The sequence below is a fragment of the Delphinapterus leucas genome, unplaced genomic scaffold (assembly GCF_059928025.1).
Source record: "Delphinapterus leucas isolate spDelLeu-1000000601 "Yukka" unplaced genomic scaffold, BTC_Dleu_Yukka2 spDelLeu_asBTCV2_sq25, whole genome shotgun sequence".
NCBI classification, from domain to species: Eukaryota; Metazoa; Chordata; class Mammalia; order Artiodactyla; family Monodontidae; genus Delphinapterus; species Delphinapterus leucas.
Window position 1 is genome coordinate 6,426,533 of NW_028322234.1, and position 15,551 is coordinate 6,442,083.

Consider the following 15,551-nt stretch of genomic DNA (forward strand, 5'->3'; position numbering starts at 1 on the left):
ACATCCATACAACTGAATATTATTCAGCAACAAAAAGAGCTAACAAGCCACGATATGACCTGGAGGAAATTTACATGCATATTACAGAGTGAAAGGAGAAATCTGAAAAGGCTGCATACTGAATGATTCCAACTCTATGACATTCTGGAAAAGGCAAAACTATAGAGACAGTAAAAGTATCAGTGGTTGCCAGGGGCTGGGGGGAGGGAGAGACAAATGTGCAGAGCACAGGGGATTTTTAGGGCAGTGAAACTATTTTGTATGATACCTTAATTGTCCAAACCCATAGACTATGCAACATGAACCCTAAACTACGGACCTCAGTTAATAATAATGTAGCAATACTGGTCCATCATTTATAACAAATGTATATCACTAATGCAAGACATTAACAGCAGGGGAAACTGTGTGTAGGGGAGAGGGCGTGTATGGGAACTCACTTCTACCTACTTAATTTTTCTATGAAACTAAAACTGTCCTACAAAAATAAACTCTATTAATTAAACACACACAGCCCAGCGTGACTCAGATTACAGCCATGCTTTATTCTAAGCCCTCCTGCTCCATGTGGAATAAAATCCAAACTCCTCCCCCTGCTCAGTCTGGCCCTGCCACCCTCTCCTCCCTCACGTTGGGCCACTCTCCTCCTCATCTGTGCTGCTTCAGCCACATTGGTCTCCTTCTGTGGCTCAAACTCGTCAAGCTCAGTTCTACCTCAGGGCCTTTGCACAGGCTGTTCCCTCTGCCTGAAATCTTCTCCCCTTGTATTTTCATACAGCTCCTCTCTCATCTTCAGGGGACCTCTTCAGGGGCACCTTTCCTGACCACCCCATGTAACTGTGTGCCTCATCATACCCTACCCCCTTAGCATGCTTCATAGATATGAGAAATTATATAGGTGATGTAGTAGCTTTAAAATATATCCACAAATGCCTTGCTTCTTTTCCTTTCAAGCAGTAGAACCCAATTTCCCCCCTTCTTGAGTATAGGCTGTACATAGTGACTTGCTTCTAAAGAACTTAATGTGGTGGGGACTTCTTGGTGGCGCAGTGGTTAAGAATCCGCCTGCCAATGCAGGGGGCACAGGTTCAAGCCCTGGTCCAGGAAGATCCCACATGCTGCTGAGCAACTAAGCCCATGCGCCACAACTACTGGGCCTGCTCTCTAGAGCCTGCGAGCCATAACTACTGAGCCTACATGCCACAACTACTGAAGCCTGTGCACCTAGAGCCTGTGCTCTGCAACAAGAAAAGCCACCACAGTGAGAAGCCCCCACACCACAACGAAGAGAGTAGCCCCCCGCTTGCTGCAACTAGAGAAAGCCCGCACACAGCAATGAAGACCCAACACAGCCAAAAATAAATAAATAAATATATATATTTTAAAGTAGAATGTGGTGGAGGTGACAGTATGACTTGGGAAACCAGATGATAAAAGGCATGTGGCATCCTCCTTGTTTTCTCTCTTTGAGTTCTTATTCAAAGGGAAGGCAGCTGCCATGTTGTAAGGACACTCAAGCGGCCCTATGGGATAGTCTTCAGTGAGGAACTGAGGCCTCCTGCCAATAGCCATGTGAGAGAACTAACTTGGAAACAAATGCTCCAGCCCCAGTCAAGTCTTCAGATGATGACAGCCCCAGCCAACACCCTGACTGCAACCTTGGGAGAGATCCTGAGCCAGCAATGCTAGCTAAGCTGCTCCTGAATTCCTGACCCACAGAACTGTGACTAAATGTTTGTTTTAAATGGCTATGTTTTGGGGTGACTTGTTACACAGCAGTAGATAACCATTACGTCTTGTACAGGGTCTCTCTCTCTTGGGCAATGAGCTCCTGGAGGCAGGGACCACGTCTTTCTTGTTCTCTCAGGAGTAAGAAAAGAGCCTGGCACATAGTAGACACTTGAATAAACAAACAAATGAATGAATGAATGAACACTGGATGCACCGGAACCTATCTATAACAGATCCTGAGTTTTAAGGAAGTTGAGGAGGTTGGACTGGATCCTGGACTCCCTGGCCAAATATTTAGGGAGAGGTGCTAACAGGGTATCCATCCCAGTGGGTACCTGGCACTGTAATGAGCATGCCCGCACCCTTATCCTACTGCCTACCCGATCCCAGTCCAGAGCGGGATGTGTGGTGAGGAAACAGGTTCAGAGAAGTTGAGCATCTGGTCTAAGGCTGCCACAGTTCACACGAGACAGAGCCTGGGTTTGCCCAGCCCCAGGGTGGATGCTGTTGCCATTGTCCTGTGCATCCTGCAGTTTTGTCCTACAGGGAGGTTTCACAAGGCTAAGGGGGAGAGGCAAGCTGCGGGGTGTCACATTTCCATGACCACAGCAGAACTGGTCTTTTCTTGCTCTGTGTGTGTGTGTGTGTGTGTGTGTGTGTGTGTGTGTGTGTGTGAACTGTGGAAGGGCATACAAAGGTCACAGCTCACTATTTCTGACCGGTGGAGGCCTCTGGGAGCTGCCAGGACTTGGCCAGCTTTCAGAGAGTGACTCAGTGGCTTTGGTCAATCCCGCAGAGGGTGGGGGCCTCTGCTTGCTAGTGCATGACTGTGGCCTTGCCTCATGGGCTGTCAGCAAGGCAGGGCCCTGGGACCAGAACTGGGTCAGACGATTGCCTTCTGGGGACTGGGGGGGGCTGAGCAGGTCATCAAGGCTGGGCCCCTCGGGAGCCAAGCGAGTGACACTGCACCGCAGCATAGGCTCAGCCAGCCGTGTCCCTGTTCCCCCGGCCCCTGGCACTGACGCTGGGCCGATTTAAGGACTGGATACTTTCCATGCCCATAGCTGCTGCAGGCGCCATCAGGGTGTTGCTCTGAGAAGGAGGCCTCACTAGGGACAGAAAGTTCGGGGTGCCCCACTTCCTCAGTAAGCCCCAAAGTGGACGAGGCAAATCCCTGATGATGCCAAGAACTGCTGTGGCCCAAAGATCTCAGGGAATAAGACCCAGGTACACCCAGGCCCTCCCTGCTCTGGTTGACCCTGAAAGCCAGAGGGAGCCACTCGCAAGGGAAACCGGACCCCAGGACGTGCCTCCAGAACCCCACAAGCCAGCTTTGAGGCAGTGGTCTGGTCTCTCCCAGCCCATCCCCTCCTGCTCAGGGTCACCCCATTCCTGGGTCCCGTGGGCTCTGAGGAGGACCAGAGCGCCAGGACCCATCCTCAAGGGGCCAGAGGGCAGGGGTTCAGTTCCTGGGCCCTGTGGCAACAACAGCAGAAGGAGTAATAGTAACTGTCACCGCCGCCAGCTCCACCATGCACAGGCCAGGCAGAACCCGCCCGCCACCCCAACAATCCAGACCCGTAAACCCCAGGGGCTAAGACCATGGCCATCTCCATTTCCCATGCAGGCTCCTGGCTATGCTGTGCTGGACATGAGAATGTGACTTCAAGTGGAAGAACCTCAGCAGCCGTGCCTGGGGAGTGAGGACTCACCACATACTCCCCGACTTGTCCCGCTCCCCGAAAGCACTATAGGAGCCATCTTGGTGCTTGTAGGTCAACTGTCTCTGGTAGCCTGTGGGGCAAGAAGAGGGGACAGCACCCTGGTGAATGGCTGGCCAGCCAACGTCTTACCCCAGGACCCTGAAACAATGCCACACCCACATCGAGGGTTCCTGAGACTACCCCATGCCCACATCTGGGGTCCTTGAAACTGCCCCATGTCCACAGCTGGGGTCCTTGAAACTGCCCCACACCCACAGCTGGGGTCCTTGAAACTGCCCCACACCCACAGCTGGGGGAATTGAAACCTCTACTTTATTCTTCTTTTGTTTCCTGATATCGCCCCTTTGTGACTCCTGGTCACACACAGGCCCCCCAGTCGTACCTGGGGCAGGGGTTGGTCAGTGAAATGCACCATCTCCAGGCGCCCTCGAGCTTGGTTTGCTCAGAGCAAGGGAGCAAGGAGGGACAAGAGGGAGGGAGGTCAGGTGGGTTACTGGGGCCTCCAAGGCTGGGTTGGGCGGTTGGTCTTATTGTGAGGGCAGCAGGGGGCATGAGTGGAGGGGGTGAGGGGAGCAGGGGAGGGGTGTGAGGGGACAAATGTAGTGGGTGGATCGTAGGGTCCAGAGAGGAAGCAGAGAAACTGGGCAGGTGGGGACTGTCTAGGCGAGCATGACCATGGGCTTGGAGCGGGTGGTGGGGACAGGGAGGGAGGGGTTCTGCGGTATAGGCAGAGCTGTCTTAGCTGAATAAGATGTGAAGGAAAAGAAGAAGGATGCCGAGGGCATCAAGGTTTGCGGCCTGAAAGGCAGGAAGGACGGAGCTGTGCCCATGGAGGTGGGGAAAGAGGCAGGAGGAACTCTGAACTGGGTGGACAGTATCTCCCCCGCCAAATTAATGTCCACCTGGAACCTCAAAATGTGACCTTATTGGGAGTGAGGTTCTTTGCAGATGGAATTATGTTCCTGGATTAGGCTGGACCCTAAATCCAATGACTGGTGTCCTTCTCAGAGGAAAGAAAGGGAAACACACAGATATACAAGGGCTTGTGGAGACGGAGGCAGAGAGCCTGGTGATGTGTCCACAAGCCAAAGAACACCTGGAGTCACCAGAATTCCGCCAGGACAGAGGCCTGGGACAGATGCTCCCTCGGAGCCTCCAGACGGAATCAACCCTGTTGACACCTTCATGTTGGACCTCTGGCTTCCAGAACCATGAAGGAATAAAGTCCTATTGTTCTAAGCCACCCAGTTTGTGGTACTTTGTTACGGCAGCCCCAGGAAACTAACACCAAAGGTTTGTCGGAAAACCAGGGGGTCGGGGGTTAATCTGGGGCTTGTTGAGTCTGAAAGGCCAATTGGCTGATAAGCCTCAGGTCTGGCTGTCCCGGGTGGGGTCCAGGCTGCCACTCTCCCATACAGGTCATCGCACTCTGGGTGGCATTCAAGGGCCTGAGCCCAGATGAGTCCACTGAGGTATGCCTGGCCCTGGGAGGCCAGGGCCCACCCACCTCCAAGGCCCTCACAGCACATGAACCTGAGCCCCCCGTCCCCACGATGGACCAAGCAGACTTGGGGTTCTGGGCAGTCTGTGGTCAGCCTTCACGAAGCCAAACCTTCAGCCCATGGCAACCCCTGAGTTCTCTTTTCATCTGAGAGTTGTATGTTCTTCATAGTAAGTTTTTTCATTTTCTCATCCACAAGGACAGATGGTTCTAGATCATCAGGACTGCCCTTGGAGTACAGTAACTGCGGGAACCGTAACAGGCCAGGAGGCAGGGACCCCAGACTCGCCTTAGGAATCGAGATTTTTACATGCCTCAGTTTCCCCGTCTGATAGGGGCCAGCATCGTCTGAGCCAGGCACCTGCGGGTCCTTTTCGGTGGCAGAAATTTCCAAGGTTGTGCCCGTGGGTTCTCATCTCCCTCTGGCTGGGTCTAGTGCCCTGGCTGCCCCTCGTGCCCCAGTCCAGGGGAGCCTGCAGTCTGAGAAGCCCCCACCACTTGCCCCTATGAGGTTGTGGGCACCTCTTCACTCCCAGGAGCTTCACTTTGCTCATCTGGGAAATGAGGACCATCAGCGTGGAGGCTGCCAGGAAGGCAACTCAGGGCAGCGTGGATGGAGCGGCACTTGCCTGGCACAAGATGGATGCCAGCTTCAGAGCTGGGTCCAGCCCCCTCCATGCGCTCCTTTCACTTCAGCTCCAGCCCAAGGCTAGAAGCAGAGCCCAGGAGGCCCCAGGACCTTGGGATCAACTGACAACTCCCTTGTTACACAGGTAGGAAACCAAGTTACTGAGAAAAGCAGGCCCTACCCGAGGACACAGAGTGGGAATCCATGACAGAAGTGAGACCCCACCTCCAGCCTCCCACCCCCTTCCTCCTACCTGTGGGGCCTAGATGTGCAAAGTGGGTAAGACAGGGCCCTCAGAGGCCTTGTCCGCCCCCCTGCCTCCGCCCCCTCCGCCATAAGGCTGTTCCCTATCCTAAGGACCTGAGTCATGGCAATGGAAGATGTTCAGTGCTGTGTTATTTATATCTGAAGTTCAATGCTGCTTTGTTTATTTCTGAAGAAGTTCAGTGCTGGTGGTTTATTTCTGAAGATGTTCAGTGCTGCATTATTTAGGAAAAAAAAACTGGAAATAACCCCAGTATGTCCAAAAGCATAGCTCAGTATGTTGTGCTCCATAAATGCACGTGATGAACAAATAGTGTAGTCTCCAAAGTTTATGAACTGAACACATCCTGAGACCCAGCGATTTCACCCCACAGAAATTTGCACGTGTTGTCACCAAGTACACTAAGAGGGTGATTAATGGCAGCACCATTCTAAAATCCCTGAGTTGGAAGCTGCTCCAAAGCCCATCAACAGACACACTGACTATGGTCTCCCCACACAGCAATGGAGATGAACAGACCACAGGTCCCCACAGCCCAGTGGACGAACCTTATGCACACAGTGCGGGGTTGGGGGTGGAGGGCACGCCATAGGATGCCATGTTATGAGACACCAAGAGTGGCAAAGCTAATCTTTGCTCCTGGAGGGCAGAGGAGTAAACCCAGAGCCAGCAAGACAGGGAGGTTATGGGGATTTTTTTCCCTTTCCAGATGTTTTTATAATGCTATTATACTGCTCTGGTTGTTCAAAATATCTACATTTTTAAAAGATGCTATTCCTCTCCCCATGGCTGATTACCAGCATTCAGAGCCTTTTCCTAACAGGTGCAGACACCAGGTTCCTATTAACAGGGACCCCATCAGGCCACCCAGAGTGGCCTCCTTCACCCACTTCTTTGCCTTCTTCTACATCTGTTGCACTTGGCATATGAGCTGCCCCCCAAGCATGGTCAAGGCTACCTGCAGTCCCACCCCCTCCACCCAGGCAGTGTCCCCAAGTACCTTGCACCAGGTAATCAGTGGTCTCCCTTTCCACCTCAGGGCTGAGCTGTCGGGTTTTCTGGAGATACTTCAGGACAAAGACGTTGGGTGCAAAGTGGATCATGTTTTGCTCTCCGCAGCCAAAGGGCAGGCGCAGGTGGTTGCTGAGATGGTTCAGAGTTGGCCCCATGACATCTCCTGGTGGGAAGAAAAAGAAGGATGGGCTGGGGACTGGTCTCACCCAGTGCCCTGGCTGTCCTACGGACAGCTTTCCTTAGAGAGCCCACTTGTGGCCTAACACCAGCAACCCATCCTCTGATTGCCAGTGCTGCCCTTTGAAACTGGGCTGCACCCTTGCCCAGTCAGCCTGCTTGGTCTCCTGGCTTTGGTGAACACCCACTGGCCCTTTCTTCCATACCTCCCTCTGTGTTCTTTAGTTTTAACTCAGGTGCTCTTTCTCTACCTTTCCATTATGTTAAATGCTCTTTCCTTTCTGGCTTTTTAAACAGGTGCAATTAAGGCTATACATTTCCCTCTTAGTACAATTTTGGCTGCATCCCACAGACGTTAAGATGTCAATCCAGCCATGCAATTCCATTCTAAATATTTTTTCTAACTTCCAATATGAAATGTGATTTTTCTCTCTAACTGTGAGTATTTAGATTTTTTATAAAACTCTTCCTACATGTGTGGTATTGTTGGTGTGTTTTTAAAAGTTCTTTTTTTCTCTTATTTCTGACCTACTGTGTTCTCATCCCTTCAGTACCCTGTCTTCCTCTCCCTGTCCTCTATGCCCCAAACATTGCTGATGGGCCCTCCGGAATCCCCACTGTCCCCTGATTGCACCTCTCTTCCTTCCCCGGCCTTTCCTCCTGCCCCACTGAGGCTGCCACTGCTCTTGCAGCCTCCTCTTGTGGCAGGGCCTACCTGGCTACTTTCTCATCACCCTTCTCTGGGTTTTCCAGCTTCTTCTCCAACCTTCCATCCCACTGTGCTGATGACACTGACTGGCACACAAGTCCCTGCCTTCACCTCCTCTCCACTGCTGTCCATCTGCCTTCTCCCCTACATCCCTCACCTCCATCTGTGCCACTCATCCCCAAGGCCACATTTGAGTTTATCTCATGCTTCAGAAGTCATAAACTCCAATATCCTCTGGTCTGGTCACAACCACCACCCTGCCCAGGACCCAGGGCTTCCATCCTCTGATGTCAGAGAGACCCAAGACACCCTCCTTCAGGCCTGTCTGCCTCCTCCTGGTGTCTCACCCTCACCTCACCCTTCCAATTCCCAGCACTAGATGGATCACACAGTCCCCACTTTCCAATCCTATGCCTGGGCTATAGGAGACAATCCACAGCCCAAGAGATCCCTCGCCACAGCCTCTTGCCCCTGCTCAGTAAATGCTCTAAGCGTTTGAAATGGTCCTGCCCACTCAGCTGGACACCCAGAAGCCCCGCCCTCCACCCCATACCTGGTTAACTTCACCTGGCCTTTCAGCCTTCTTGTATATCACCCCAGACCCACTGCCCTCATGGAGTTCACCACCCACCCTCCCGGTTGCCCCACACAGGGCAAGGACCTGCCTTCTCAGCCAGACTAGGAAGCCCTGAAGGTCGGGTTTGAGGTCATCTCTGAGTCTGGCCCCAGCGCCCATCATGGAGAAGGCACTAGAAGCTGCTTGTCAGGTGAGTGGGTGTGTGGTTGGAGGCCCCGGGGCACAGGTCCCCAGCAAAGCCTGGTATGAGACTGAGCCCAGAGTAAACACTTGTCCCTTGGCCTGGGTTCTTGCTCCTGTCCTCCCCAAATCAGGCTGCAGGGCAGACGCACCTATGATGGAGGCAGCTGCACGCTCGGACCCAGGGATGGCACTGTGCGGGACCCCCAGCGTGAAGGCTTCGCTGTAGCTCTCATCTACTTCCACCTTCCTCCAGATGCGGAACTCGCCCACAGAACCCCAGCCAGTGGAGAAACCGATGAACTGGACCTCTGGTGTCTTGGGGAGGGTCCAGGCCATGATGACAGAGTCATTGGATGGCTCTGGGCCATGGCCAACCTGGAAAAAGAGGCCAATGCTGCTGGATGCTGGCAGGAAGCGTGAAGCTGTGCTCAGACATGGTCAGAGGCCTTGGCCATGCTCATAGGTTGGGGCGGGGTTCTCAAGGGGTCAGAGATGAGAGAAACTAGACACCACACTGTTCATGAAACACCCAACAGAGACACAAGTGTGGCATCTGCAGGTTCCAAAGTCGCTGGGCTCCCTGGAACCTCTGGATCTTAGCATATGCCTGGCAAACTCCTCTATTTGTACTTCAAAACCCCACTTGGCTATATCTCTCCTCTAGGAAGCTGTGTCAGCTGCTTCTTTTCTATGTCTCCTTTGCTTTGTCCAGAAAGAGTCCACAGTCCCCATTTTACCTGTTTTATCCACTTTCTTTCTCCCTGACCATCCACCACCCTTCAGCTCCCAGATCCCTGGACACTTCCTCCACCACAGCTCTCACCACCTGTTTTTTGTACGTAACTCCAGGCAGACTATGAGCAACTTGAGAGCTGCCTTGTGTTTCTTCTCTCTCCTCCCCACCCCTATCACATGTATCAGGAAGCAACAATGCCAGAGGACCAGGAGGTTCCCGTGCCCACCCCAGGCAAGCCCAGCCATGCCTGGATGAGCCCGCTGTGCCAGCTGATCCAGAATGTTCTGAATTCATCCCAGGAGAGGATCTTGGCTGTGTGTGTGCTGGCCACGGGCTCGCCCATCTTGCTGGTGGAGATCCAGGACCTGGTGTTCTGGTGCCCTCCCAGAACGATCTCGATCATGCCCGCCGTGTCCTGGGGTCCTGGGGACAAGGCCACGCGGGCATCGTTGTGGGCTCGCACGGCCACGTCAAAATGGGTGAGGCGCAGCGGCCGCTGCACATACTGGAACTCGTACTTGTTGGGTGTGGAGATGTGGACTCTCTCTGGATGGAGGGAAGGAGAAGGGGTGTTGAGGGGGCACCGAATCATCCTACCCCCACCGCCCGCCCATGCCCAGAGCTGAGCATCGGGACCTCAGGGGGCCAGCCTCACTGTGGCTCCCCATGAAGCTGCAGGAAGCATGGCGGAACGGAGCTGGCTTAATGAACGTTTTGTCAATAGCACACAAAAGATGAAATGCTCACAGAGATAAATCCTACAAAAGACGTGCAAGACCCATGAGCTGGGAACTGCAAAATGCTGCTGAAACTAAAGACACAAATCAATGGAGAGCTAGAGCGTGTTCGTGGGTCAGAAGATAACACTGCAAAGATGTTAATTATTCCCCAAACTGATTTATAGATTCGATCCAATCCCAATCAAAATCTCAGCAGAGTCTTTTGAAGAAACTGCCAGGCTGATTCCAGAATTTATATGGAAACTCAAAGGATCTAGAAGAGCCAAAACAACTTTGATAAACAAGAACCAAGTTTACTCACACCCTCTGACACTGAGACGTACTCTAAAGCTAGAGCAATCACAAGAGTGTAGCACTGGCGTCAACATAGACAAATGCTCAATGGAACAGAACAGGGAGTCCAGAAATGGACCCACACATGTATGAGTGACTGATTTTCAACAAAGGTGCAAAAGCAATTCAATAGCAAAAGTCTTTTCAACAAATGATGCCAGGACAACCGGGCCTCCAGATGCATAAAAAGGAACACTGATCCATACCTTGCATGGGCTCCAAGAAGTAACTCGAAACAGATCATAGCCATTTTATAAATGTAAAACCTAAAACTATAATACTTTGAGAAGAAAACGTAGGGTTGGGCAAAGATTTCTTAGATAAAACAACAAAAAATAATCCATAAAAGGAAAAAGTGATAAGCTGGGCTTCATTAAAATGAAAACCTTCTGTTCTTTAAAAGACACGATTCATCCGATGATGGACACTTAGGTTGCTTCCATCTCCTGGCTATTGTAAATAGAGCTGCAATGAACATTTTGGTACATGATTCTTTTTGAATTATGGTTTCCTCAGGGTATATGCCCAGTAGTGGGATTGCTGGGTCGTATGGTAGTTCTATTTGTAGCTTTTTAAGGAACCTCCATACTGTTCTCCGTAGTGGCTGTTTCAATTCACATTCCCACCAGCAGTGCAAGAGTGTTCCCTTTTCTCCATACCCTCTCCAGCATTTATTGTTTCTAGATTTTTTGATGATGGCCATTCTGACCGGTGTGAGGTGATACCTCATTGTAGTTTTGATTTGCATTTCTCTAATGATTAGTGATGTTGAGCATTCTTTCACGTGTTTGTTGGCAGTCTGTGTATCTTCTTTGGAGAAATGTCTATGTAGGTCTTCTGCCCATTTTTGGATTGGGTTGTTTGTTTTTTTGTTATTGAGCTGCATGAGCTGCTTGTAAATTTTGGAGATTAATCCTTTGTCAGTTGCTTCATTTGCAAATATTTTCTCCCATTCTGAGGGTTGTCTTTTGGTCTTGTTTATGGTTTCATTTGTTGTGCAAAAGCTTTGAAGTTTCATTAGGTCTCATTTGTTTATTTTTATTTTTATTTCCCTTTCTCTAGGAGGTGGGTCAAAAAGGATCTTGCTGTGATTTATGTCATAGAGTGTTCTGCCTATGTTTTCCTCTAAGAGTTTGATGGTTTCTGGCCTTACATTTAGGTCTTTAATCCATTTTGAGTTTATTTTTGTGTATGGTGTTAGGGAGTGTTCTAATCTCATACTTTTACATGTACCTGTCCAGTTTTCCCAGCACCACTTATTGAAGAGGCTGTCCTTTCTCCACTGTACATTCCTGCCTCCTTTATCAAAGATAAGGTGACCATATGTGCGTGGGTTTATCTCTGGGTTTTCTAAGCGTCCATCATCGGATGAATGGATAAAGAAGATGTGGCACATATATACAATGGAATATTACTCAGCCATAAAAAGAAACGAAATTGAGTTATTTGTAGTGAGGTGGATGGACCTAGAGTCTGTCATACAGAGTGAAGTAAGTCAGAAAGAGAAAAACAAATATCGTATGCTAACAACACATATATATAGAATCTAAGGAAAAAAAATGGTCATGAAAACCTAGGGGTAAGACGGGAATAAAGACACAGACCTACTAGAGAATGGACTTGAGGATATGGGGAGGGGGAATGGTAAGCTGTGACAAAGTGGCAGGGACATATATACACAACCAAACGTGAAATAGATAGCTAGTGGGAAGCAGCCACATAGCACAGGGAGATCAGTTCAGTGCTTTGTGACCACCTAGAAGGGTGGGATGGGGAGGGTGGGAGGGAGGGAGACGCAAGAGGGAAGAGATATGGGAACATATGTATATGTATAACTGATTCACTTTGTTATAAAGCAGAAACTAACACACCATTGTAAAGCAATTATATTCCAATAAAGATGTTAAAAAAAAAAAAAGAGTGTGTCAGTAAAAAAAAAAAAAAAAAAAGACACTATTAAGAGAACGAAAAGACAAGCCACAGACTGGGAGAAATACCTTTGCAAAGCATTTATCTGATAAAAGACTTGTACCCAGAACACATTTTTTAAATCTCTCAAAACTCAATATAAATAAACAACTCAATTTTATTTTATTTTATTTCACTTTGGCTGCACCATGCGGCTTATTAGATCTTAGTTCCCCAACCAGGGATTGAACCCAGACTACGGCAGTGAAAGCACTGAATCCCAACCACTGTACCACCTGGGAACTCCCAACAACTCAATTTTAAAAAGGTTAAAAGACACTTCACAAAAAAAGATAGACTAATAGCAGATAAGCATATGAAAAGACGCTTAACGTCATTAGTCATGATGGAAATGCAAATTAAAACCACAATGACATACCACTATACACCTATTAGAATGGCTAAAATTAAACAGACAATACTAAGTGTTGATAAGAATGGGGCAGAACTGGCTTATCCAGTGCTGGTGGGAATGCAAAATAGTACTACCACTTTGGGAAACAACTGACAGTTTCTTAAAAAGTTAAACACGTACCTGCTACATGAGTTAGCTATTCCACTCCTAGACATTGACTCAAGAGAAAGGAAAACATATCACCCATACAAAGACTTGTACATGAATGTTCATAGCAGCTTTATATGAAATAGCCCCAAACGGGAAATAACTTGAAAAAATAACATTCAAAAAGCGAATGGATAAACAAAGTGTGACACATCCATCCAATGGACTCCTACTCAGCCTTAAAATGACTGAATTATTGACACACACAGCATGGTTGAATCTCAAAATTATTATGCTGAGTGAAAGAGGCCAGACAAAAAGAGGACATTCCGTATGATCTCATTTATGTAAAATTCTAGAAGGTGCAAAGTAATCTATAGAGAAAGGAAGCAGATCAGTGGTTCCCTAGTGGCAAGAGTGGACAAGGTGAGAGAGTTCAAAGGGATGTGACTTTAGGGTTAATGGAAATCTTCATTATCTTAATTGTGGTGATGGCTTCACAGATGTACACACATGTCAACATTTATCAAACTACCCTTAAAATATGTCTAATTTATTGTATGTCAATTATACCTCAATAAACATGTTAAAATGTTACTGACCTTACTTTGAATACAAATATATTTGGCCTAGTGTTGATTATGAAATAAGAAGTACAAACAATATATAAATGTCCAATAATGTTTCAAAATGTTCCATAATGATCAAATTTTGGAGCAGTCCTTTGATGGAGCACACTAAAGCTGTTTTGAAATGCTGTTTATAATGACTTTACAATAACAAGGAAAAGTTCTCAGGATGTGTTAAGTGAGAAGGGCAAGATATAAAATTACATAGCTCATGAGTCACAACTGTGCTAAAACAAACAATAATCAATCCTATGAAAGTGAATACAACAAAATGTCAAAAGAGGTCATCTTTGGGTATGAACCAGAGGAGATAGTTTCTGTCTTTCTCTCTTTCTAAAATTTCTCTAATACACAGGTATTGCTTTTTCCTTTCCCAATTTTTAAAATTATGGTAAAATACACACAATGTAAAATTTGCCATCTTAACCATCTTTAAGTGTACAGTTCAGTGGCATTAAATACATTCACATTGTGCAAACATCACCACCATCCACCTCAAGAACTCTTTTCATCTTGTAAAACTGAAGCTCTATACTCACTAAACAATAAACCCCCACTTTCCCCTCCCCCCAGCCCCTGGCAACCACCACTCTACTTTCTGACCCTATAATTTTGACTACTCTAGGGAGCTCATATAAGTGGAATCATATGGTATTTGTACACACGCATTGCTTTGTTAAAACGTTTTTAATTTAAATTTTACTGAGATAATTATAGATTTATATGTGACTCTAAGAAATAACACAGAGAAATCTGTGTACTCTTGACCCAGTTTCCCCAATGGTAACATCTCACAAAATTCTAGTATAGTATCACTAACGGGATATTGGCACTGTTACAATCCTCATTCAGATTTCTCCAATTTTATTTTATGGGAGAAAAATAAATGTTGCCATTTTATCATCACACCCACACCCTTTCTCCTTGCCCTAACAACCAATAATATGACAACCATCTCTAAAATTTTGTCATTTCGAAAAACAGAATCTTTTATGTACCCTTTTAGGATTTTTTTTTTTTTTTTTTACTCAATCCACTTCATCCAAGTTGCTGCATGTTATCAATAGTTTCTTCCTTTTTACTCTAGATAGTATTCTAAGATATGGATGGACCACAATTTTTTAACCATTCACCCACTGAAGGACATCTAGACTATTTTCAGTTTGAGGCTATTGCAGATAAAGCTGATATGAACAGTTGTATACAGGTTTTTGTGTGAACATAAGTCTTCATTTCTCTGGGATAAATGCCTAAGAGTGTAGTTACTGGTGGGTATGCTGATGGCATGCTGTCTTTTAAGAAACCACCAAACTGTTTTAAGAAACCACCAGCAGTGACTGTACCACTTTACATTCCCACCAGCAATGGGTGAGAGATCCAGTGTCTCCACATCCTGGCCATCTTTTGGTGCTACCTCTACTTTTTATTTCGTCATTCTGGTAGGTGTGCACTGATAACTCCCTGCATTTCAGTGTGCATTTCTGTAATGGTTAACAATGTTGAGCACCTTTTCGTGTGTTTATCTGCCATCTGTACATCTTCTCCGGTGAAATGTTTATTTCTTTTGCCCGTTTTCTAATTGGATTGTTTGTTTTATTTACTGTTAAATTTTGAGAGCTCTTTATATATTCTAGATCCTAGTCCTTTGTCAGATCTGGGTTTGGAAATATTTCCTTCCAGTCAGTAACTTGAATTTCCCCCCATTAACAGCATCTTTCACAGAGCAAACGTTTTTCATTTTGATGAGGTCCATTTATCAATGTTTCCTTTTGTCATTCATACTTTTGGTAATATGTCTAAGAATTCTTTACCTAGCCCTAGATCCCAAAGATTCCTCCCATGTTTTTTTTTCTAGAAGTTGTACAGTTTTACATGTAAGTTCGTGCTCCGTTTTGAGTTAATTCTTGTATAAGGTATGATCTTTCAGTCGAATTTCATGTTTCTGCCAATGGATGTCCAATTGCTCTAGCATCATTTGTTGAGAAGGTTCTCCATCCTCCATTGAATTGCTTGTGCACCATTGTCAAAACTCATTTGAGCACATATGTGATGTATTGCTATTTACTGAAAAAAGGGAGGGGGGGATGTTAAAGGAAGCCTGTGTCCAGAGTGTGCTGTGGGTCAGGGGACCTGT

At 47.4% G+C, this 15,551-nt stretch overlaps 1 protein-coding gene across 1 annotated transcript in view; it reads right to left on the minus strand.

The window, feature by feature from the left end:
• CPAMD8 (C3 and PZP like alpha-2-macroglobulin domain containing 8) overlaps window positions 1–15,551 on the minus strand; it is a 99,328-nt gene that overhangs the window by 19,604 nt on the left and 64,173 nt on the right. Inside the window, exons 24-27 of the mRNA XM_022558515.2 lie at window positions 9,493–9,791; window positions 8,659–8,884; window positions 6,850–7,026; window positions 3,444–3,525 (exon numbers count right to left, since the gene is read on the minus strand). Of these exons, the coding sequence (XP_022414223.1) occupies window positions 3,444–3,525; window positions 6,850–7,026; window positions 8,659–8,884; window positions 9,493–9,791 (784 nt within the window). The remainder of the gene's footprint in view (window positions 1–3,443; window positions 3,526–6,849; window positions 7,027–8,658; window positions 8,885–9,492; window positions 9,792–15,551) is intronic.